The sequence below is a fragment of the Neltuma alba genome, unplaced genomic scaffold (genome assembly GCF_004799145.2).
Source record: "Neltuma alba isolate B1F8T4 unplaced genomic scaffold, ASM479914v2 tig00002207_pilon, whole genome shotgun sequence".
In the NCBI taxonomy this organism is placed as follows: Eukaryota; Viridiplantae; Streptophyta; class Magnoliopsida; order Fabales; family Fabaceae; genus Neltuma; species Neltuma alba.
In genome coordinates this window covers 33,304-57,860 of record NW_021632780.1, presented here as the reverse complement: position 1 = coordinate 57,860, position 24,557 = coordinate 33,304, and the positions used below count along the sequence as shown (strand labels likewise).

At 30.3% G+C, this 24,557-nt stretch overlaps 3 protein-coding genes across 4 annotated transcripts; 2 read left to right on the top strand and 1 right to left on the bottom strand.

Moving 5' to 3' along the window:
- The first annotated feature begins 188 nt into the window (after positions 1-188).
- Positions 189-1,977, top strand: LOC114720032 (putative pentatricopeptide repeat-containing protein At1g02420). Its single transcript, XM_028905626.1, has one exon. The coding sequence runs from the start codon at positions 472-474 to the stop codon at positions 1,921-1,923; it is 1,452 nt and encodes a 483-aa protein (XP_028761459.1). The 5' UTR covers positions 189-471; the 3' UTR covers positions 1,924-1,977.
- A 2,447-nt stretch (positions 1,978-4,424) lies between these two features.
- LOC114720040 (40S ribosomal protein S18-like) lies at positions 4,425-6,263 on the bottom strand. Its single transcript, XM_028905637.1, has 4 exons — positions 6,179-6,263; positions 5,783-5,943; positions 5,417-5,605; positions 4,425-4,733 (listed from the first exon to the last, which is right to left on the bottom strand). The coding sequence occupies exons 1-4, from the start codon at positions 6,179-6,181 to the stop codon at positions 4,628-4,630; spliced, it is 459 nt and encodes a 152-aa protein (XP_028761470.1). The 5' UTR covers positions 6,182-6,263; the 3' UTR covers positions 4,425-4,627.
- LOC114720050 (abscisic stress-ripening protein 1) lies at positions 5,289-23,251 on the top strand. 2 transcript variants are annotated; one of them, XM_028905650.1, is made up of 4 exons: positions 16,111-16,121; positions 18,411-18,417; positions 22,028-22,251; positions 22,840-23,251. In XM_028905650.1, exons 1-4 carry the CDS (start codon positions 16,113-16,115, stop codon positions 23,023-23,025), a joined length of 426 nt encoding a protein of 141 aa, XP_028761483.1. In that variant the 5' UTR covers positions 16,111-16,112; the 3' UTR covers positions 23,026-23,251. The 2 variants fall into 2 exon arrangements, with proteins under 2 accessions (XP_028761491.1, XP_028761483.1); XM_028905658.1 differs by lacking the exons at positions 16,111-16,121; positions 18,411-18,417 and adding an exon at positions 5,289-5,309.
- The last annotated feature ends 1,306 nt before the right edge of the window (positions 23,252-24,557 follow it).

The following is a 24,557-nucleotide window of genomic DNA, read 5'->3' as shown; positions in this document are numbered from 1 at the left end:
TAACTCCATAAAGCTCGTCGTTCGACTTCGACAGCTCTACCTCTGTCGCATCTCTGATTCGTGACTCCTCAACTCCGCCTCCTCTGGCTTCGTCTCCGTCACCACGCCATCAGGTCGCCGGAGAAATGCTGCTGAGCAGATTTTGCAAGACTTGCAAAATAATGCCGGCACTTGGCTTTAAGTCATGCATATTTTACAAAACGCTCAAAATCTGAATACTAGAAGTTCTTTGCCTTGTAGGTTCTCGAAGGTGTGATTAAATACCGATGGAATGCTCTCCCTGTTCATTCAGCGAGATTGAATGAATAATTTTATTTCTGATATTATTTTAAAGGTTTTTGAATGTGACAAAAATAAATTAAGAAAGGCATAATCAATATGCAATGCCTCTGGATGGTCGGTTAGTGTGATTACCTGGAGTTACCCTGGAATCGATTCCAATTTCCAAGTGAACCAATCTCAACCTCACGGATGTTGCTGAGGTCTCTCTCATTTGCATCGCTATCCAGGTACTACCTTTGTGTCTCAATTGCTCGCTTTTGCTCCGCGAACCGCAATTTGCACCATGATGTTGAATCAGTATTGCGTATTATCACTTCCTCTTCATCTCCTGAAGACCTCAAGCAATCTTTGAAATCAAGTGGAGTTTTCCTCTCCAATGATTTAGTCGATGCAGTTTTGAAAAGGGTCAGATTTAGTCATTCCAACCCCTTGCAAGCTTTGGAATTTTTCTGGTATACTGGCAATAGACGAGGGTTTTTTCACTCTGCGTTTTCCCTCGATACTATGCTTTATATTTTAGGACGAAGCCGTATGTTTGGCCACATTTGGGACTTATTGCGTGAAGTGCGACGGAAAGATCAATCCATAATAACCCCTCGCACCCTTATGGTTGTCTTAGCTAGAATAGCTAAGGTGTGCTCAGTGAGGGAGACCGTGGAATCATTTAGGAGGTTTAGAAAGTTTGTTCCTGAATTCGATACGACTTGTTTCAATTCTTTGTTGAGAACCTTGTGCCAAGAGAAGAGTATGAAGGATGCCAGAAATGTTTATCATGGTTTAAAGTATGATTTCCGGCCAAACTTGCAAACCTTTAATATACTTTTGTCAGGGTGGAAATCCACAGAGGAAGCTGAGGGATTCTTTAAGGAAATGAGAGCAATGGGGGTAGAACCTGATATTGTATCATATAATTGTTTGGTTGATGTCTACTGTAAAGGGAAGGAAATGGAGAAGGCCTATAAGATGGTTGATGAAATGCGAGATAAGGATATACTACCTGATGTAATCACATATACTTCTATCATCGGGGGCTTGGGCTTGATAGCTCAGCCAGATAAAGCTAGAGATGTTTTAAAAGAGATGAAGGAGTATGGGTGTTATCCTGATGTTGCGGCATATAATGCAGCCATAAGGAATTTTTGCATTGCAAAGAGGCTGCGTGATGCTCACAGCTTGATGGATGACATGGTGAAAGAAGGTCTAAGTCCAAATGCAACTACTTACAATTTATTCTTTAGGGTTTATTACTGGTCAAATGATTTGCAGAGTTCCTGGAATCTGTACAGAACGATGATCGGAACTGGATGCTTGCCAAACACACAATCTTGCATGTTCTTGATAAGGTTGTTTAGGAAGCAGGAAAAGGTTGAGATGGCACTGCACCTATGGAGCGACATGATGGAAAGGGGTTTTGGGTCCTATACTTTGGTTTCTGATGTACTATTTGACTTGCTCTGTGACATGGGCAAGTTAATGGAAGCGGAGAAATGTTTCTTGGAGATGATTGAGAAAGGTCAGAAGCCAAGCAACGTTTCTTTCAAGAGAATCAAGGTTTTAATGGAGCTAGCAAATAAGCATGAGGCTATTCTGAACTTGTCACAGAAAATGGCCATGTTTGCACGTCCAATCCAAGTTCAATGAAGTATATAGAGCGACTTGAGACATCAAAATTAGAACATGGTTTTCAAAGGGATGCTTCTCGGGGTTGTTTCTCTGACAACGTAATTGGTACCATTATAACATAGTACCAACATGCTATCATCGTATTTCGGACTTGTGGTTGCAGAAGGAAAGATGTCGAGACCTGAGACCTCTAGGTGCCCAAGTGGCTGGAAACATAAAGAAGGTGAAATTTATTCAAGCCAAATGGGAAATGCACATCAAGCAGGCTAAAGCCGGAGCAGAATCAGAAAATAAATTAGGACACAAGACCACTAGGACAGGAAACATATACTTCTGAGATATGAAATATGCCTTTTGCAATATGCTCTCGAACTATAAGATTCAAGAAATATCTCTTCGATTATTCTAAAGTTGTTCGGTGTGTGGTAGGTCAGTTTCGGGAGCAGGACAACGGCTTCCTAAATTGAAGAAATATGTTCGTTTCAAGTTGAGCCAGAGTATCAGGATCTTGTGTTGTAGGCAATGGTGCTTTGCTAAAGCTTCCATTTCTATTTGCTTGTACGTTCTTCAGAACGCATGAAGTTTGGATACCCAAACTTCTGCAGAGATCTGTGATACGTATGTGGAAACCCTGGATTGACTGACATGATTGTAGTTCTTCAACGTTAATTCAAATTCTTGTCTATCCAATGCAGAAAGATCAAGTTATGCAATTACCAGAATTTATCAAATATTTAATAAACCATCTAATGTGTAGTGTTCTTCAATCGTGGGCACATAAATTTGTGATTTTTTATGAACATTGGTTGGAGAAGCTCTAAAAGAATATCATAGGATGATGAGAGGAACTACAATTCCCAACGTTATTTGATGTAGTTAGAAATAGAAAATTTGTTTTAAAAAAAAAATCTATCGATTCCATGTCCTCTTGATTTTAAGAGATAGACACGCCTCTTCATGTAATGGATAACACTACTGATCCTAATTATAAGAGTTAATTGACTAATTTAAAGAGATTAAAAAAGTAAGTTGAATTAGTTATTTATCCTAAATAAGTGTTATCTTCCTTAAAATATCCTTACTAATCAAGTGTATTGACAAGAACTATTATTGTTAGAAGGGTTACTTTGAAAAAAAATATATAAATATGAGAGACAAAGTAGATTGAGGTCTTCTATTTAAGACCAAAATAAAAGTCAAAGAGGGTCTCATATTAAGAACCAGAAGTAGTATTAAGATTAAAAAAATAAATTATGCCTCTCATATATGTTTTAGAGAGGATTCTTCAAAAAGAAGTTTGAAATTACTAAATATCAACCACAAATATATTGTTATTTGTAAATTCAATACTGTGACAACCTATTAAAATATTGTTACTAAACCTGATTCGAGATTTAGTAAGTTCAACCTTCTTTTTGTGTAATTCTCCCTAATAACGTCTAATTTTTTGTGATTCTTTTGTTGAGTTTAGGGCAATTTATAAATTATTTCTAAACACTACTTATCCATAAATTTTGCGTACTTAAAACTAGTTTCGTCCTTAATGGTTTGATTTATGATTACGACATAAAAATTTAGTAAAGTGACTACTGAAGAAAAAGAAAATCAAAATTTCGATTCAAACCTCCACTTATTATTGGCAATATATCAGTCGATTATTACTTCACAATTTCCATTCACCGCAAAAAGGCATGGTCTTGATTTTACTGAATGAATCACTTATCGTCGCCTGAACCACTTCAAACAATGCAGATCCATTCAATTCTAATCATCAGTTGGGAGAAAAGCAATCAGCCCTAGGATGCATTCATATGATACATGCTACAAATTAATAAAGGATTAAGGTTCCAAATTTACCTCAAAATTTTTTCACCTAAAAATATTTTTGGGTACAATTTTAGCCCCAAATATTTAAAATTACAACAACAGCATCCTCTTCAGCTAAAAACTAACGTTGACCATTGCCAAATAGGAAGAATTTGTGCGAGATAAATTTGTATCTTAACCCAATCAACAAAATGTTTTGTGACGTTAATAAGATGTAAATAGCATGCAAATGTCATAATTACATAAAAATTTTTAACCCCAACAACCAAATGCTCCGTCTAAAAACACTCTTAATGACTCTGACATGAAGTTCCACTCTAATTTGTAAAGAACCTCAATAGATTAAGCACAAGCAATTGGCGGGTACAGATTTCCTGTCGCCTATAATGGGTCTTATCTAATTATGGCGTCTTTTTATTGGGTTTTTGTACGCATTTCTACTACTTCCATAATGTGGGAATATAGATTTAAAAAAATAAATTATATAATTATAACGTAAGTGATCTACTCATCCTAACATAATTATATATCAGCTAACAAACTAAATGAATTGGCTTGAAGAAAATTAATAAACACGAGACAAAAATGAATTAGGATTTAGGACGAAGGCGCATATCAATTATTTAACAAATTCAAGGTCATCAAGAAAATAGCCATCAATTCTTAAATATAAAAGTTAATAGCTTTGAAGATGGAACACCGTAGAAATGGCTGTTTAGACACCAAATTGTATTCCAAGCACAACCAAAAGCTTCATAAGGATCATATCAAATGGCTAGTAGTAACAAAGTTCAAACATAAACAAAATTCAACTGCATTTCCAAAACAAAAATTACTTGATTATCCGACCACATATCTAATTCTTTAAAATAAAGTAAATCACTAAAGCAAGAGCTCAACGCTTCTTAGAGACACCAACAGTCTTGCCCCTACGTCCAGTAGTCTTGGTGTGCTGACCACGAACTCTAAGACCCCAGTAGTGCCTCAAACCACGGTGGTTCCTGCATTTTACAAGGTTTCAAATGTTAGATTTCATCCGTACGCTTCACTAGCCATAATATAGTTAACAACCCAGTACAAAATCAAGGATCAATAGATAGTTCTTCTGGCCAAGGAAATTGAAAGAACGTTTCAAGAGGGTTATGGGCGGAAATAAAGAAATCAAACTCAAAATGGTACATATAGCTTCAGATCTTCGCATAAAACAGAAATGGTAAAGAGTTTGAATAGAGTGAAACAATACAACGGCGATCTCTTCTTCGATATACATAATGCTCCCACCAAAACAAAAAAGTCGGATAGGAGTCACTATGAAAATCTACCTTCATTTTTACTTTAGATAAGGACAATGATAAAAATAAAACGCAGATAAGGGGACAATGTTTTCCTATATATTTCGCATTCAGTAGTTTAGTGTGTCTTGAGCCTATTCAACAGATTTGAACTTTATAGAGATTGGAAGAATGAGAATCGATCACTCAAACAAGATGCTTACAAACACTGCGCATGTCAACTCCTCTTTGGAGCTAGATTTGAGTCTATTCACGCTTAAGAACATGCAGATGACATGATTAAGAGCATTAAGATAGAAATAACACATGCTCAGAGGACACAGATTTAACAGAAAAAGTTGAATATCAGTTGAACCATGGATGAAAAACGCTACAATCCAAGTGTTATTCACCTGATTTTCTTCAGCCTTTCCAAGTCATCTCTCAACTTCATATCCAAAGCATTTGATACAACCTGAGAATACTTGCCATCCTTGTAGTCCTTCTTCCTGTTCAAAAACCAGTCTGGAATCTTGAACTGCCTAGGGTTCGCAACCACGGTCATAAGATTATCTAACTCGGCAGCACTCAACTCTCCAGCCCTGATAGTAAAATAACCAAACTTTCTAGGCTTAATTTCCTTTCAATAAAGCATAAAAAATCAAAACATCAAAAAGCAGAAGAAACAAACCCTAAGTCAGTCACCCGTAGCACTGTCATCAAACTATCTGATAGAATCTAAACACAGATCAGAGATGTGATAGTCAACGCAAACAAACCTCTTGTTCATGTCAATATCAGCCTTCTTGCAGCAAATGTTGGCGAATCGCCTGCCAATACCTTTGATAGAGGTCAGAGCGAACATAATCCTCTGCTTCCCATCGACGTTAGTGTTCAGAACACGAAGAATGTGCTGGAAATCCTCGTTCGCCACCAGAGACTACCGGAAAAAAAAAGAGAATACGGACTAGATTTTGAGACAAAATCAAGGTAAAATCAAAGAAGGAGAAGATTCGAAGTCTAAAAGTTCATTAAGAGCAGCCAAAACCATCAATAAAAACCAATAGATTTCGGCTCATCGAACAAAACTGAGAATTTGAAGATACAAATATTTAGAGAACACACAAAGGGAAATGGGCGAAGACAGGAAGAGGATAACACGATAAAGAACGCACCATCTTGGAAGCTGAGATTCAAGGGACAGATGCGGCTGCTCCCGGCTCAGAGAAGTAACAGGCAAATCGCCACAGCTCCTTCAGTCTAAAACCCTAAAAATCAGAATTAGGTTTTCTTTATAGGGGGCACTTTACTCATAACTGGGCCTGGGTCTGGTCCAACAGAAAAAGTTTTTGGGTTTAGGACAAAACATTTGTTTTGATCTCGTTCAAGCAAAAACATAAAAAAAAAAAAAACCCGATTTGATCTCGTTATTTATTTCTTTGTCTATTTTCGTCCACTGGTCAATGATGGTGTTTTTGTTCTTGGCCCAAAAACTTGGTGAACGTTTTGAGGCCTTAGCCCTCTTTTATAATTAGGCTGTTCAAAAGCTCTGTTCCTAACCAATAGAAGTTAAATCTACCAGAAAGAACTAGTCTCTCATAACGTAACGAACCAAAATTCAAATCCTCACTAGGAGAGATCTCCATACTTAGTACCTGACAGTGCTTTGAATAGGATTGCTTTATACCTATGCTTTAGTTTTAAAAAAAAAAAAAACTTTGTTCATACAAGTTCAAAAAAGGCTTCTTTTTAGTAGCAGGAAAAGGGCTTGACGCTCTCGATAAATACTACTCTAATGTTTAATATAGGGCACTTGTAACACCTATCAAGAAATGCATTAAATTGAAATAATTTTTAGCTTTATCTTTATTAAAGTTTTCTCTCTCTCTTTCTACATTTATAAATTAATCGAGTATCTCTCCATTCTTTCTCTCTTTTCAATAAGAATAAAATTAGAAAACAAGCATTAAATATATTATAAAAAACTTACATTTACATTTAGGGCCAACATATCTCCCTATAAATGACTTGCATTTAGGACTAGAGTGGTAATTATAAGAACTTTTATATAAACCAAGATAAAAATCACTTTATATACTTACTTCGTATTTTGTAACTTATATGAAAAGTTTTTTTTGAATGCTCCAATTGTGATTCCAAACCAACCCTAACTTTGCTTCATAAAAATGAAATATGGGGTCCTGTTGGGCCGTCATCAATAGGTTGGGCCCTTAGGATTTGGGGTGTGTTTGATTAGAGGAACGAGAAATAATATAAAACAAAGCTAGAAAGACGGGAAAAAAATAGCTTCAAATCTGCAAATTCCAATCAAGACCATAAAATGACTTAATCACTACGAATCGTTAGTGACTAATACGGAATTAAATTTTGTAGTGAAATTACCCAACAATGACAAAGTACCTATGGACAAATTTTCTGCAGACTATTTCACATCGCCCCAAGAAAAGAGTTTTGACTTTGAACTTCCTCACCCAACACGCCATCACCTGCAAAAAGTATATGGGAATGCATAATATTGTTAAGTTCTGCCCTATGAAAGTGAAGTTTTGAAATCATATAAAATGTCAATAGTCAAAAAAATAAAATAGATATTAAATTAGGACCATTTAATGGAAATAAACACTTTCTGCTCCGCTTTGTCATCATAAAGAGACGTCCCTTTGCAGTATACCCATTGAAATGCAGACTTTGCTGCATGTTTTGACAATTGAAAATTTTTTACCATATTTTTAAGGTCAATGACTCCATCACTTAAACTGTTATTTTTCATGAAATGAATAAGACCAAGACTAATTAGATATGTTCATCGTTACTTTTTTAATTTCTTTCTTGTGCTACTTGTGATGAGACCTAATAACCGTGGTCTGTCTATACAAGATCTTTATCGTTGCCATTGACGTCGAGGGGTTTTCATCGTCAACCACATGATGCATTCCCTCAGCTTAGGTGACTCGTTCCTTAGTTCTTAAAGCTTATCTCTAAGCCGTAATGTTGCTATGTGTGTGTTTCTTGCTGACCTTTTCTAATTAATATAATGTTATCTTGCTTTAAGGTTAGAAGCATGGTTTTAGAAATTGGAAATAGCTTTTAGTTTAACTAGATTTGTTGTTTATTGTTGGCATCTTCTTTTTATGTTCATTACTATTTTTTGTTCACTGATTTAGTATTCTAAAATACTAGCTGGTTGTTAACTTGCATTATTGGTAAGTTTTAATTTTTTAAATATTTTATCCAACATTAACCTTGAATTTAAACAATATCTTGAGCTCAAATGAATGTTTTATGCATTATTAGATTAATTAATTGATTTTGAAAATTTTCATAAAAATTGGGTTTTTGGGTAAAAATACGGATATTTTGTAGTTTCCAATTTTTGGTTTGGAACTAATATTTCCTATTTCTTCAAAATCAACTATCATATTTTTGGAAAGTAGATCTTTGAAAAGTTTTGCAATTTTTTATCTTATTTTTTGTACATATCTAATATTTAATTTTGATATGGATTATATTATATTTGAATATAATATCATTTTAATTATTATAGGTTAAGGATGAGTAAAATAGGAAATTCAATGGTGTAGGATAATTTCTTAAAGCTTGAGGACATTCAAATTGCTAAGTTCAAATAATGAGCTTAAATCTTATACTTAAAAATTCTCTTTTGCTTGTATAAAACGATGCTCTCTTAATATTATGGGGCGACCATTCGCCACCCACAGCCGCATATTCACCATCTTCGTCCCTTTCTCCCTTCAATAATCACATCCCCGCTCTCACCATATTCCACCACCACCATCCATTCAATTAATTTCCATTTTCACCAAATTCTCTTATAGCCGTGGCATTAGAGGAGCTTTGACCTAGAAGAATTTCCATGGGGGCTTGGGTTTGCCTAGGAAACAATTTGGGAGAAGTATAGAGGAAGCTAGAGCCTTGGATTATCATAAGAGAATGATTCCATCTATCTTTTTAATTCAAGAGGTTGAAATTATTTAGTTTTAGATAATTTTGAGTTATATTTCTTTGACATAATTTAGTTCTTGATTGTCAATATTTTTATTTTTGAATTGGATTGATATTTGGACTTATTTTGTGCTTGGCACTTGCTACATTTTAGTTGTTAATTAAATTTATAATTGAGTTCTCATTGTTGATTTAATTGTCAATGTGGTTTAAATCACAAATTTGGGTTTCTTTTCCTCTTGATTGTTCAACTAAGTTGGTGAATTGTCTTATTGTTTAATTAGATAATTCTAAACATAATTTTCATAATTAATTTGACCAAATTGTTATTAGCTTTAATGGGTTTAATTAATTGGCCTTATACCTAATGGTCTAAATGCTATTGAATTTGAATGTTTTTCATGTTCAAGTAAGTAATTAAACTTGTTGATTCCAATCTCTCATCACTTCTCTTTGGTCTAATTAACTGATTTAGACTAGAAAAGCTAACTCCATGAGAATCCTGAATTGTCCCTTTTATCATATTTGAAAAGAATCTCTCATTTTTGTTTTATTGATTTTTTTGCTATTTATTTCATTTTCTTTGTTGAACATTTTAATTTTCCTTCTAACCCTCCACCAAAATAGCATTTTCATTCATTCAGTTTAGTTTCATTTTTCAAATATATTTTAGGCATTTAGATCTTTCTGGAATTAAATTGGAACATTTAGATGTTGCTAACATATTGGTTGGAGCAGCAAAGAGGAAGACTTGTTTAAAGAAATCAATTTCCTAATGGACTTAATTTTTGAATTTGCAATAACCTATATACTGTACGGTTGATTATGACTGAGTAGGGTGGGTTTTGATTGTAAAAGAAACCAAGACCTTTAGTTTGGTTTCTTGGAAACCAAAACTTGCTCCACTCAGTCATAATCAATCATACGAAATGTTGTTTGCCAATTCAAAATTAAGTTTGTTTTGTAATTATTTCATTAAATAAGAGTTTTTCCTTTTGCGAGTTTGAACGATAGCTTGTACTCATTTTGTATGTTCCAGTTTAACACTAATGATCAAAATGCCTATTTATTATTGAGCAATAGCGCCGAACCCAAGAGCTGCGAGATTCGACTTCGCTCATTTTGTAAAAATGAGCAAGCGTTAGGTTAAATTACATCGATTCGGAGGTGTTTAGCAATCTTCAAAAGTCCTTCTCAGAAGCACTTTTTTGCAAAACGAGACAAACTCCTCTACATATTTATTTCGTAAATCGTAAAAATACTTTTGAAATCATGATTTGGTTTCCATCCAAACACCCTATAAATCCAACACTAGAAAATCAATTAACATATTTGGAAGTGGCGAAATAAAACAATCAAATAAAAGAAATAAACTTTAAAAAAGCAAATGCCATTAAAATAACTAGCTAATATAAAAAAAATAATTAATTTTAAAAAGGTCTATTTCCTAGACCTGCTATAACAAATATAGCTTATCTAAGAAGTAGACCATTTGTTTTAATAAATTTTCCAACACTTACATCAATTGGAAGAACAATCAGTTTTAAAAAAGTAACATCTTTATACTGGTGTCGCAATCAGTGTAAATAGAAGGGACTTTTAACATCGGCCGTTCCTACATATCAAGTTCCTGTTTTAAGCGTCCGAAGCGAACTTTTTTTCTAGTTGTTGTGGGGCTTCTTTCTGACAAAATGAGTGCTTGTTTTTTTTTTTTTGTTCCAATGGAGCATGAACATGAAGCCTTGGAAAATAATGATTTAAATAAATTATTATAAACGTAATTATGAAATTAATTTTAAAAAATTAAACGGGATAATTAATATCTAGGTCCTTATGATTTCATCTGATTTTTAATCAGGTCCTTATAAAATTTTTCTTTTTTATTATATCTTTTTACTTCACGTGTTTTTAATTAGGCCTCTTTATTTTTTTTCTTTTTATTAGGTCCTTACAGTTTCACTTATTTTTTAATTAGGTTCTTTGTAGTTTTAAAAAATTTATTTATTAACTTTATTCTGTAAAATTAATTTTATTTTTAAATTAATAATTATATAATTGGACAAAATAATTAATATAATCATTAAGTAATTAATAATTAATTAGAATGATCAATTATACTTAACTATAAATTATTTATAATTATATTCTAATTAATTCAAATTATAAACATTAGAATTGAAAATTAAATAATATATATGTTTAACTAAAAATTTAAAAGAATATTAACATGATATTTTTATAATAATTTGTCATTTATAGAATATTATTATTTATAGAATAAAGAATAAAAAATTTAAAGACCTAATTAAAAATGAGATAAAACAATAAGGACCTGATAAAAAGAAAAAAAGTTATAAGGACCTCATTAAAAACATATGAAATTATAAGGACCTAATAAAAATAAAAAAATTATGAGGACCTGATTAAAAACCGGTTGAAACTATGAGGACTTGTATATTAATTATCCCAAATTAAATTAAAATTAATTACAAAAATTGGTGTTAATTCAATTTTTTAATAAATTAATCAATCAATTTAATTTGTAAGAAAATTTTTATCTTAGTTTTTAAAAATTAATATTTTTATTTAATTTCAAGACAAGCATCCTCAATCAGAATTATCTCTAAAATTCTACCAAAGAAATTACCTCCAAAAAAATCATAATTATTTAAATAATAATTGAATAAATTTCATTGGTAAATTACCGTAACTAGAAAATGAGAAAACTAAAATATTACTAGAAAATATTGTCACCATCATTTCAAACTTAACAATTAATTTTGAAAGGTGAGATAATGAGAACACTAAAATATTACTATATCTGGTTTTAAATATAGGAATTAGATGAATTTACTTTGATCTGAAATATAAAACTTTAATATATATTTTATTTCCCAAATTTATAATTTTTCTTTCTAAATTCTTCCTATTTATTACAGACGTTAAGAGGTTTTTAATTTATCAAAAGAGTAGTTTTCAATGTAATTTTTTTAAAAAAGTGAGAAACCAGTGCACATTTTTTTAACAAATAATTAATTTAAATATTTTTTAATATTTGCATATCAGTTATTTAGTTCTTGTATTATTTAGGACTTCACGAAGTAACATACTAACATACTTTTCAGGTAATAAGAGTTAATATAATTTTTGGTTCTTTAAATTTGCCCTCATTTTGGTTTTGGTCCCTCAAATTTTAAATCATAGGTTTTTGTCCCTCAAGTTTCTTTTCATTTAAAACATTAATTCTTATAATCCAATAAAAACTTGTCCCTTAAGTTTCTTTTCATTTAAAACATTAGTCCCTATAACCCAATAAGAACTTGAACCATTTTGCTCCTAGAGAGACAAAAACCTATGGTTTAAAATTTGAGGGACTAAAACCAAATTAAAAGCAAACTTGAAGGACCAAAATTTATATTAACCTAGGTAATAAAAATGACTGAGTATGCTTTGTTTCAACTATGAGAAGCGCATCATGGTCCCCAAAAAAAGGCGCATAAGACGCGTATGATGTTTAATTTGTTGCTTGAAGAATAATACTACTATGAAATAAATAATCCAAGAAATGAGGATCGGCCAGAAGAGTGCGAAATAAAGTAAACAAATAAACGCATGATCACACAAAGTCATGGATAGAATTGAATACAACAATAGACCATACCAAGTCACATGGAAGATGGGATGATAGTGATATGAACGAAACATGAAGAAATCAGTCGGATTCAGTTGGATGTTTACGGGTGAGAGGTCAAAATTGGAGAACGTGGCGGCACGACCAGGCATTTGCTTAACCTACACTCCTCTTATCTCTCACTTTTCTTCCTTCCCTTCTTAATCACACCACCACATAATGTCTCCCTACTTGCCCCCTACCTCATGCTCATATTTCCCCACATCTTTACTCTCTTGTTTGAGATTAAAATGGTTTTCTTCCGATCTTAAATATAAAAAACAGTTAGACAGTTGACTTTAGTACTAAATATAATATTTTTATTTATTTTATCTTTTATATTCATCATATTTTTTAAATTAATTTATCTAACTTATAACTCGATATATTCCCCTGTTTCTAATTATAAAATCCAAATAACAAAATTATGTGGTTTAAGAAAACTGTTAAAATTAGTTAAAAGTAATGAATATGCAAGAAATGTATTTCTTTTTGTCTCCAAAATATGCCCTTATTATAAGAGGAAAATAATGAAATATGATGTATGGAAAAAGTTGATCAGAAGTAAAGTTGATAAAAATGTATTTCATGTTTAGACAACTTCGAAGTGTATAGGGATTCAAAATTTTGGATCTCATAAAAAAGAGACTTATGGAGTTTGCTATAATGTTACATAGGGGTATTATTTTAGAAATACCATGTCACATTTGTTAGAATTAAATAATTTATTTAGCTTTATGAATTTATACAAATTAGTTATGTAGCTCTTAAATTAAATATCAGAAGAATATTAAAATCCAAAAACAAGGATAGCCCTGATTTTATCTAAATAGTGTCACACTATGAAAAATTCCAAGCCTCCAACTACATAATGTCTACTCTTTTAAAGCTTTAGAAGTCATATACAGAAGGTTTCCTATCATTATCACTCAATATTTTATATTGTAAAGGAGAATAGAGATTTAATCACGTCATATTAGTGTGATATTTTAGAAACAAACTGCATTTCAAGTCTATCACATGAACATGGATTTGGGGATTTGGCATTCTTTTGATTGTTTAATTTATTAATGCAATGAGCATCATGCACCTAGCTAGTTTTTTATCCTGTATGAATTGTATCCACAGCATTTGTATTAGGAAAAAAAGTATTACTACCTCCAACTATTAATATAAAATCTAGTTTCTAAATCTTATATATGAATTTTTAGCATTGTCAGATCTAATTGGAAATAATTTGTTCATCAAATTTGGATGGAAAAGGAAAAAGATTCTAATTCAATATATTTGTTTTCTTGCAAATGCACTAATTTCAAATCTTCTTAAATTAAAATACCATAATTTCTTGGGCAAATGGTAAGTGAATAGAGCATGTAGCTTCCAGATTTATACGGAGCTGAAGATCCTATTGCCATAATAAATGCTTCATTTCAGGAGGATTTGGATTCCCTCAACTGAGGGGTATAAATCATCAATCATGATCTAGTTTATTTTTCTATCCTATAAAAAAATTCTATTTTCTTGTAGAAAATTATTAGATCAGCTCATCAACATTGGTGATTAATACTGCATCCGGTCCTTAATATAAGAACTAGATAATCAATTTGAAGAGATTAAGAAAATTAGCTAAGTTAGTTATTTGTAACAAATGCATATTGATATTCTTAAATTATCCTTATTCAATCATTTACATTGAACCTACACTTAGGTGGAAATACCTTACAATTAATAGGAATATTTTTTAGAGCACATTATAAATTTGAGAGACAAAGTAAATTAGGGTCTTATATTTGAGACTGCCAATTAGCTCGTATTACCTCTAGTCCTAATTATAAGACTCTGTTTATAGTCTATAAATGAGATCTTATAATTAGTACCAAAGGTAGTATATTAAACACGAGAGGTAGTATCATTTAATTGAGTCTCAATTGAGGAAACCTTAGGTAAGGGGCACAATGAATTTGATCTGATTTAAAGGGGAAGCAAATAATGAACTAGATATTTGTAGCAAAGTTAGCCATCATGATTGAACAAGTTTGAAACTTTGATCATGCCTAATTCAATAAACCAAATTATAAAGATTCTTCTTTTGGATGACTAGCTAGAAGAAACATTTCTATACCATAAATTAAATGATTTTAATATCAACCCTTCAATGAAAGAGTCCTGATTGTTTTCTTTCTTCCTTTCTTTTGGCTTTGATACTTTTTCTTAAAGATTTAGAGGACCTTATTTACAAGGTTTGCAACAACAAAAATTATATTTATGGGATATTATTTCCCCCTGTTCTACGTATAAGATATGATTTTTATTAAGGGAGAATGATAGAAAAATATCTCTTAAATTTTAACATGACAAATAAGTAATTTTGATAGATTTTAACTTATTAAAATTATTATAAAATAGTTAAAATTCTTACAACAGTAGTAAGTTTGGCTTTTTTTAAAAAAAAAAATTAACAAGTAAGTTTCCGTCATTTTTCCTTTTATTAATTCTGTCTTAAAATTTAAGAATCTCTTTTTTCTTTCTTATAAATAATATCATAGAAACACATCTGGTAAAAGTCAAATGAAAAGTGCACACGAGTTTGATCGTGTAGCCTCCCTTTTCAAGGAGTGAATGCCACTAGAGCCAAGGATCTTTGGCTATATCCCTGTATTAACCAACTCTTTGATTTCCTACTCATTTAATTTCTTTCCCTTTTCCACCCACTCTCCATAATTTGTTGAGTTGGCAATGTTAATCTACTTTTATATGTAATTTGATTATTTTTACTTTGGACTATCTCCGATTCTTAATATAATAATTAATTTGATATTTATTTTGATCCTAAATATAAGAATTATTCACTTTGTCTTTTATATTATTATTTTTCTCTCAAAACAGTTGGGCATTAAATGTTTCATTAAATGATAGTTTTAACTAATACAAATTTAGAAAGAATATTTTAGAAAAGATAATACCTATTTATTATAAATAACTAAATTAATAAATTTTTTAATAAATTTAAATTAATTAACTAATTTTTAATATCAAGTATCAATAAAGAAGGGACGGGTGGTGTAAGAAAGATAAAAGGCTAAAATTGGAGATCATGGAATATTCCTTGTTGCCGACACACATTACAGGGACCTGAAGTCCGTTGAGGCCCCACTTAACCGACCATATTGTTTTGATGGCTCCGCACTAAAATCAGTCTTATCCTAATCATATTCCGCTTAGTATTCTTTTTTCTTTTTTGAGAAGAAAATATTTAATAATAAAAAAAAGAAATACTTACACTAAGGTACTATATTATACTCCTCCCGTCCTTAATATAGGACCCAATTCTTAAATTGGTTTTGGTTCTAAATATAAAACCCATTTCTTGTATTTATCAATTTTCTCTAAATTACCCCTATGGATACTCTCTCAACCATAATCAAGTAGAAGAGGGAGAGGAGGTATTATGAAAGATGATTATGGTATTTTAGGAAAAATGTGTCACTTTTCTTATACTTAACTATTTTACCTTACTTTCTTAATTTAATCAAATTAGTTAAATGGGTTTTATATTAAGGACCGGAGGAGTATTTAGAATGTGAAATCAACTTAATTTTCGCGGGTAGAAGAGGACATATATCTGATGGCAAAAACAAAACGGACATATATTTAAAAAGGAAATTATGTAGTAGCTACCAATGATAATTAAATTTTTATATTAAAAAATGTATTATACAATTATTCGCGGGTTGGCCCCTTTTTTCCCTCTTTTTACAATTATTCTATTTTAATTGAAGTAAAAAATTATTATCTTATACTTAATTTAAGTAGCCATATCTTTATGTTAGGAACTTGATTTTATGTTTCATTTCTCACTCTTTTTAAATTAATTTATTATTTTTATATTAATATAATAGTAATGTAAAATAGATTATATATTTATATTTACAAGTTTTGGGGTTAATTTAACTATATAACTTTATGAAAATATAAAACTTGTTATTTAATTTAAATTTTTTAAAATATGAAAATATTATTTTGAGATTATATAAAATAAGAGGTAAGTTGATAAGTTGCTGATTAAAAAAAAAAAAAGAATTGATTAGTTGGACGAGTTTGGACACACAAAATACCCACTCATCTTGACTCGGGTTTCTCCCGTCTAACTCGCTGTGGGCCAACTTATTTTACCAAATCTAGTGCCTGTTTGGAAACACTTTTTTAGAGCTTATAAGTAGCTTATAAGCTCTATAAGCTCTATAAGCTCAATTGAAAAAAATAGGGTCTGTTTGGCAACACTTATTTGCAATCGGGCTTATGTCTGAAAAGCTACAATAAGCTATAAGCTAAAATTAACAGCTTATGGCTTATAGCTTATGGCTTATGGCTTTTGAAATATGAAGAGAGAAAAAGTTAAGAAATTTATTACTTCTTTTGATTCTTATTATAAGCCTCGAATAACTAATTTGTAGATAATAAAAAATCAATTAAAATTAGTTGAAAGTAATGAATAGGTTAGAAATATATTTTTATTTTTAAATATGCTCCTAAAAATATACTTTTATTTTTTTATGTTTCACTTTATATTTAAAATATTTTTTATGATTTCTTCATATTAAATTATTTTAATTTCATTGTATTATGTGAAATTATTTTTTTAATCATGTTTTATTATTTATTAAAACTCATACCCATTTTGGCAATTTTTCAGCCAAAATTACTTTTACTCAACTATAATCCAAACAAGCTTTTTCCAATCTCATTTTTGTAAACTAGCTTGTCTGAACTCCAATCCAAACACAATTCAGCTTATCCAATTTAACTTTTACCAACTTCACTTTTCCATAAGCTACTTTTTCTATAAGCTGCTTTTCCAATCGCTGATCCAAATGGACCCCTAATCAACACAATCACGACGGTGGGAAAATATCATAAAGGTGGGCTAATTTTGATTATTCCACCATTTATCTCTTCATTATTTTTTATTTAATTTTGTTCCTTGATTATGACTTGTATTACATGAGATGATATTTATTTCTGAAAGGAATTATGTTATTATTAATAACTATAAAATTATAAAGTGGGCATAAAAATTTACCACCTACTTTACCGCCTCATTAACACATATATTCAACCCAAGATGGGAAAATATCAGAAAGGGGGGCTCATTTTGACTATTCCACCATTTATCTCTTCATTATTTTTTATTTGATATTGTTCCTTTATCATGAATTGTATTGCAACAGATCAAGGTGGAATTTATTTCTGAAAGCAATTAAGTTATTATTAATAAATTTTACATACTACCTCTTGTCCTTAATATAAGAGTTAGATAACTAATTTGCAAATATTAAAAAATTAGTTAAATTAGTTATTTATAATAAATGTAAGTTGTTTTTTTCTAAAATACCCTTATTAATCATATCATTAGAATAAAAATCTAACATCTGTAATAACCATAAGAACTGCTTTGAAAAAAATAAATAAATATGGGAGACAAAGTAGATTAGAGTCTTATATTTATTAATACCAAATTAAATTTTTAATTAACTCCTATATTTAGCACTTGAGATAGTATTATGTTTTTTTTCCCGGTTTGCCTGAGATAGTATTATGTTATTAAAGTAATTTTATGTTTAAGATCTTACGCATACATATTACCTTACGCTTGTTGCGTATTCCAATTCAAAAGAAGTATCGTCTCTGATTCTAAATATAAAATTCATTTTATAATGTAATTTATACTACAAAATAAGTTTTATATTTAGGAGTGGAAGAGTTTTTTTTTTTTCAAAAGAATATGGGTTTTATCACCCCGAACTATATAGATCGGTTTAGTTCCCTTGTTTGATGTATTGTGTTTTTGTAGATTAATGTTACATCGGATTTTTGATTAATTTTGAAATATTTAAAGTAAAATTCTAGCATGAAATCCTTTCTGTAGTGAGATAGAGATAGAGATAGAGGGAGAGATTAATTCAACTCGAAAATAAATGTTAGCGATAAAAAATAAAAAAAATAAAGTCAGTCGTATTATCTTTTTCTTGTTAAATTTTTGTTGAATATAGAACTTCAAATTCAAGTTGTCTAAATTTATTCAATTAACCAAAAGTTATATCGACAAGTTCGAGTAATTAATTAGCTGATGAAGGGGTGGATAGAAGATTTTTTTTCATTTTTTTTTTGTAAAGCTTTGTTTTCAGAAAAATCAGAAAATGTTATATTTTACTTAAAGCACGTAAATGATTTTTAGAGAAAAAATTATAGTAATACTTCACAATCAATGAAACCATACACTTATAATATTATGTTAAAAAATATTGACCATATTTTAATTAATAAATCCTATAATGATCTGTCGATAATGCATGCTTAATTTAAGGAAATGCAATCAAATATTAAAAACTTAAAAAAGCATTAATAAACATTAATAGTCCCCCTTATAAACAACCTTGACTATATGAAATCCTAATTTAGGCACCTAATTAATAGCTAACACTTCAAAATGATAGGAAAGAAAGTGAGGCATGAACTGATTGGCATTTTAAAAATATTATGAAATTATCCTATGCCCTTTTTTGACATAAATGACATTAATAGAACTGAAAATTAATGACAAGTGTTTAACTTGTAATAAGAAGTATTGAATTGTAAACGATAAGTTTCACAACTTTTTTTTTTGTTCCCTATTACTTTAATTAGTTAATTAACAAGTTATAAACTGAAAATAGCATATGTTAAAATGGTAATAACAAGTATTGAACTGAAAATTATTTGTTTCATAACTTTTTTTTGTTCTCTATTATTTTAGTTAGTTAATTAATAAGTTGTAAATTGATAATGACAAGTATTGAATTAGAAATAACAAGTTTACAAAAAAATGCATATAGGTAATTTCATAAAAAAAAATACCTGTTTAGGCTTCACTTCCTTCTCTATTATTTTCAAGTGTGAGGTGCCTAAATCAAGATTTTACATGTTCAGGGATTTTCTCATAATAGTCCTGTAGGCTTTAGATCAACAAAAAATTATCAATTTTTGATCGTGTCTGCAAAAAATGTTTTGTGAAATGACAGCTAGAATATTTGAGTAAGACTAATTTCATACTAAAAGGACATAAATATATTAATGAAAAAAACTAAATAGAGAAAATGACAAAAAATATTTTCAAAAATTTTAAATGACAAATTAGGATAAGTGAATTTTAAAATCCCAAATAAAAGACTCATTGTACTATTTTAGAATTTTTAAATATTGTGAAATGATATCATTGCTCCTTTACTTCCCATGAAAACTTTTGTTTAGCTATTGACTATTTTAGTTTAACTATTAATTACTTTTTTTTTCACAGTTCTAGTAACTATTCTTGTGTAACTATTGATCACTTTGATTTTTGTATTGAAAAATTTTGTTTATTTACTATACTAGTTTCGCTATTTATTCCTCTTGTTTCTCAAAAGTAGTTAACGAGTTCTTAACACATTTTTCAAATTTTTGAAATAAAAAATAGTAAACAGCCAAACTAGAATAATAAATAACTAAACACAAGTAGTTACTACCAAATACATTTTTTTGAATTTTTGAAACAAAAGTAACTAATAGCAAAACTAGAATAATCAATAGTTAAACAAAAGTAATCATGAGATTTTTAAAAATAAAAATAATCAATCATGAAATTAGAATAGCTAGTAGCTAAACACAAATAATCATCAGAGCTCTAGAAACAAAAGTAATTAATAGCTAATTAACAATAGTTAAGAAGTAAACAAAAATAGTCATTGGAGCTTGGGTGTCCAACTGTGAGAGATTCAGTGGCTAGTTGCTAGAGGGGTTGCCGGCGCTAGAGCACTATCGACCAACCTCCAACTAGGGATGTTGAAGTGGCATTCTTAAAATAAAGAGAGAAAATAATGAAGGACATTAACATTCACAATATTTAAAAATTTAAAAATAGTAACGGGATTTTGAGGTTCACCTTGTTATTTAGCATTCTTAAAGATATATTACTGTCATTTTTCTAATTAAATATTCACTAGTAAGTGTTAAACCTGAAGGTTATATTATTACCTTTTGTTTTTAATCTAAAATCTAGTTTGTAATTCAAATTCAAACTACAAACTAAATTTTGTATTAAAAATACGAAGTGGTAAATATTTGCCAACACGTGTTATTATACACCATTGATTTCCTCCGGCGCACGGACAGGGAGGGACTGGGGTGGGTGATTAGGGGCTCATTTGGAGCTCATTTGGATGGCACGTGGGCAACACCTTTTTCCATATAAGATGATTCACGTATGGAAAGGACTGATTAATTAAATGAGAAAAAAATAGGAAATGAGTTTTAATTGAGTTAAAAGCCTAGAAACAAGTTATAATTGAAAAATTGAGTTATAATTGAGTTAAAATTTGAAGAACCAAAAAATTAATTTTCTCAAACTTTAAATTATAAAGGGATCCAAACTCACAATGACGTAGGAAGGTTTCATACAACTAGACTTTTGAAACCTTCATTTTTACATGGAAAAATATTAAAACAAATTAAACTTAAATTTATGCCTTGCTTTTGTCTTCTTTCTATTCCTAGTACTTCGATCTCGTGCATCTCTAAAACTATTTACTTCTCCGGTCTTTAATATAGGACCCAATTGGTGAGTTGGTTTTGGTCCTAAATATAAGACCCATTTCTCATATTTATTAATTATCTCTAAATTACCCCTATGGATACCCTTTCAACCATAATTAAGTAGAAGAGAAAAATGAGGTATTAAGAAATATGATTATGGTATTTTAGGAAAAATGTGTCATATTTCTTATAATTAATTAACTTACCTAACTTCTTTAATCTAATCAAATTAGCTAAATGGGTCTTATATTAAGGACCGGAGGAGTACTATTTGTGGATAGTGTCACTCCTTAAAATTTTTATATTATACATAAATATATAGATTTTAATGAAATATTAGATTCTTTTAATTGTTGAAGAAGTAAAAGTAACACCTATTTTTTGGGGGGAAAAGTAAAAATAATACATTCCAATTAATCACACGTGTACTAACCGGTCTAGAGCAAACATTAAGAAACATCCAAGTGGCTAAAATAAAGGAAATGAGTCCTCCATTTCGATGCAAAGTCATAATCAAAAAATAAATACAGATTAAACTGATTGTGTGGAGGAGGACCCACCGAGATCTAATAATCTCCATCCATTCACCTGTGACCAATCACACACATCACCAATTATAAATACACATCCTCCAATCCTCCACAAACACACACAAATTTCTTCTTCTTCTTCTTCATACTCATCTTCATCTTCTTTTTATTCTGATATTTAATTTGTGATATCTGAGTTTGTACCTATAACCAAAGAAGCAGCATGGCCGAAGAGAAGCACCACCACCACCTGTTCCACCACCACAAGGACGGCGAAGAGAAGCCTGTAGATGCCGGCTATGGCGGCCAAAATCCTTCGGGCGGATATGGTGAGAATCCTGAAAGTGGCTATGGAGGTCAGTCTCTTGAGGAGGATTACAAGAAGGAAGAGAAGCATCATAAGCATCTTGAGCATCTTGGTGAGCTTGGTGCTGCAGCTACTGGTGTTTATGCTCTGGTATATACGCTAGTTCATTTTAATTTCTTGATTTTTGTTTTCTTTAATTCTCCCAGCCTTTTGATGATCTTTTTTTATTAGGATATTGTTGATCATGTGTGTTTCTAATTCAAATCAATTTTTTTAAAAATTTTTTTAATTATTTGATTAAATTGAGGAGAGAAAGGTAAAAAATCGTTTAGGATGGTTTGAACATGTATACATTGGACAGCCTAAAAGTAAAGGCAGATCAGTAAAGTTGTTAAGCATTACTTTTTTTTTATTAACAATTTATTTGGAGATTTGTTTTGTTGATATGGTTTAATAGTATTGTATGATCCATATAGCTGATTCCACTTGATAGGATAAAGTTTTTTGTTGTTGTGCTTTTTGAAAATTAGGTAGGTTCGATGCGGTTTATTTTGAGAGATGAGTTTTATTATTGGAAAAAATTTATATGCTTAGTCTTATAAGAATAATTACCCAAGTATTCTTCTTTCTTTAATTAGTCTCTGTATATTACTACTATAATTTATTATAAAGTTAATATTTTATATGTAAATATATTCATGTTAACATTGATGAATGAATGTTTGAAATGATATGTAGCATGAGAAGCACAAGGCGGAGAAAGACCCAGAGCATGCACACAAGCACAAGATAGAAGAGGAGATTGCCGCCGCCGCCGCTGTCGGATCCGGTGGCCTTGCCTTCCATGAGCATCACGAGAAGAAGGAAGCCAAGGAAGCCGACGAGGAGGCTCATGGCAAGAAGCACCACCATCTCTTTGGCTAAACATTAAATATATATATATATAAGCACACAGACTGCTGAAGCATCACCGTTACCTATCTGCTTTGTTATGTATAATTATGTGTTGTGTTTCCTTTTTTATGGTTTCTGCGAATAACTTTTGAGTGAGTTTGGGGACAGGCTTTTCTTACTGGGTGTGTTGCTTCATGTATCTGTGTGCTGCAGGTGAATTATCAATAATAAATGAAAGTAAATTAATTTGAGATGACCTTTTCTTCATTATATTGATCATCTTTAATTGCTGGGCATTGATTAATCTGTATATGCTCATTCAATCTTTTTGAATTTGTTTCGATGCCTTTTTTCTTGCCGACACTCGATTATTAATTTATAAAATAAAATCTATAAAAAAGTCATATTTTAGCCATAAATTATAAATACATAGTACTGCTTCTAGCTAGTCTCATATATACACCCACACACATGTATATATTTATATTTATATAAGTAAATATTGAGGGATTTTTATCGGTCTCATATATAATCAAAAGGTAGCTTTTGTTTAGGTCATTTAAGATTCCTAATTCAATTCTAGCCTTATTTAAGACACTGTTTTTCAATTGTGTAATAACTAAGATGAAGGGTAATTTTAGAAAACTAAACTCAAGAGTGTTTGGTTAAAAACCAAACTATAGTTTTAAAAGTAAATTTAGGATATACAAAGTAAGTATGTGAGTTGAAATTTTATTTTAACTTGTGTGAAATCACCTTTTTAAGTACCTTTCAACTAATATTCTTAATAAGTCTAAAGTAAGCCCCACTTCATACTCAAGACTGAATAAAAGGATATCTCATCATTTGGATTTTACTCCTTGTGTTCCTAAATATAGAAAACAAATAATTAATAAATACTAAAAAAATTAGTTAAGCTAGCTATATATAAAAAATGAATGTTGGTTATACCTTTTTTTTAATTAATAATTTGTATTGAAATTACTTTATCAACATAATTATTATTCAAATATATGATAGTCTAAAAATAAATTATAAATTTAGGATATAAAATATATTGAAATATTATAATTAGTAACAAAATAAATCTCAACTAGCTTTTATACTGGGAATAGAAAAAGATATAATAAATATTATCTAGTCATCATGAGCTACGGAGAAAACAGAAGAATGGAATGAAATGCATCATATCACTGAAAACTGCAAAAGTCCAAATGATGGGCCCTAGCACAAGGTATGCAAGATATATAAAAGAATTCGCACTCAGAAATTTAGGTCTAATGATACCGATCTCCGCTTTGGAAAGAAGGTTATGGGTTTAAACTTGTACTCTGTCATACGCTATTGATTTGACCCCAATGAAAAAAACAAGATTAGCAATTCAAAATAAGTTAATTAAATTATATATAAAAAATTAATTAATTAATTAATTCACCAAATTCTAGGCCATTAGGGCCAAGATATGAAGGATATTTAGTATACACTGGATATAAGGTAAAAATCCAACTTTTAGGTGGAATAATAGAATCCATACGGAGGGCTTTCATTATAGGATTCTTTGT

Coding starts and splice junctions, on each gene's coding strand:
- LOC114720032 (XM_028905626.1), top strand. CDS start 472: ATGTTGCTGAGGTCTCTCTCATTTGCATCGCTATCCAGGTACTACCTT.
- LOC114720040 (XM_028905637.1), bottom strand. Junction 5,606..5,782: donor GATATTGACATGAACAAGAG/GTTTGTTTGCGT, acceptor TTTTACTATCAG/GGCTGGAGAGTTGAGTGCTG. Junction 4,734..5,416: donor GAAAGGCTGAAGAAAATCAG/GTGAATAACACT, acceptor TGTAAAATGCAG/GAACCACCGTGGTTTGAGGC.
- LOC114720050 (XM_028905650.1), top strand. Junction 22,252..22,839: donor CTACTGGTGTTTATGCTCTG/GTATATACGCTA, acceptor AATGATATGTAG/CATGAGAAGCACAAGGCGGA.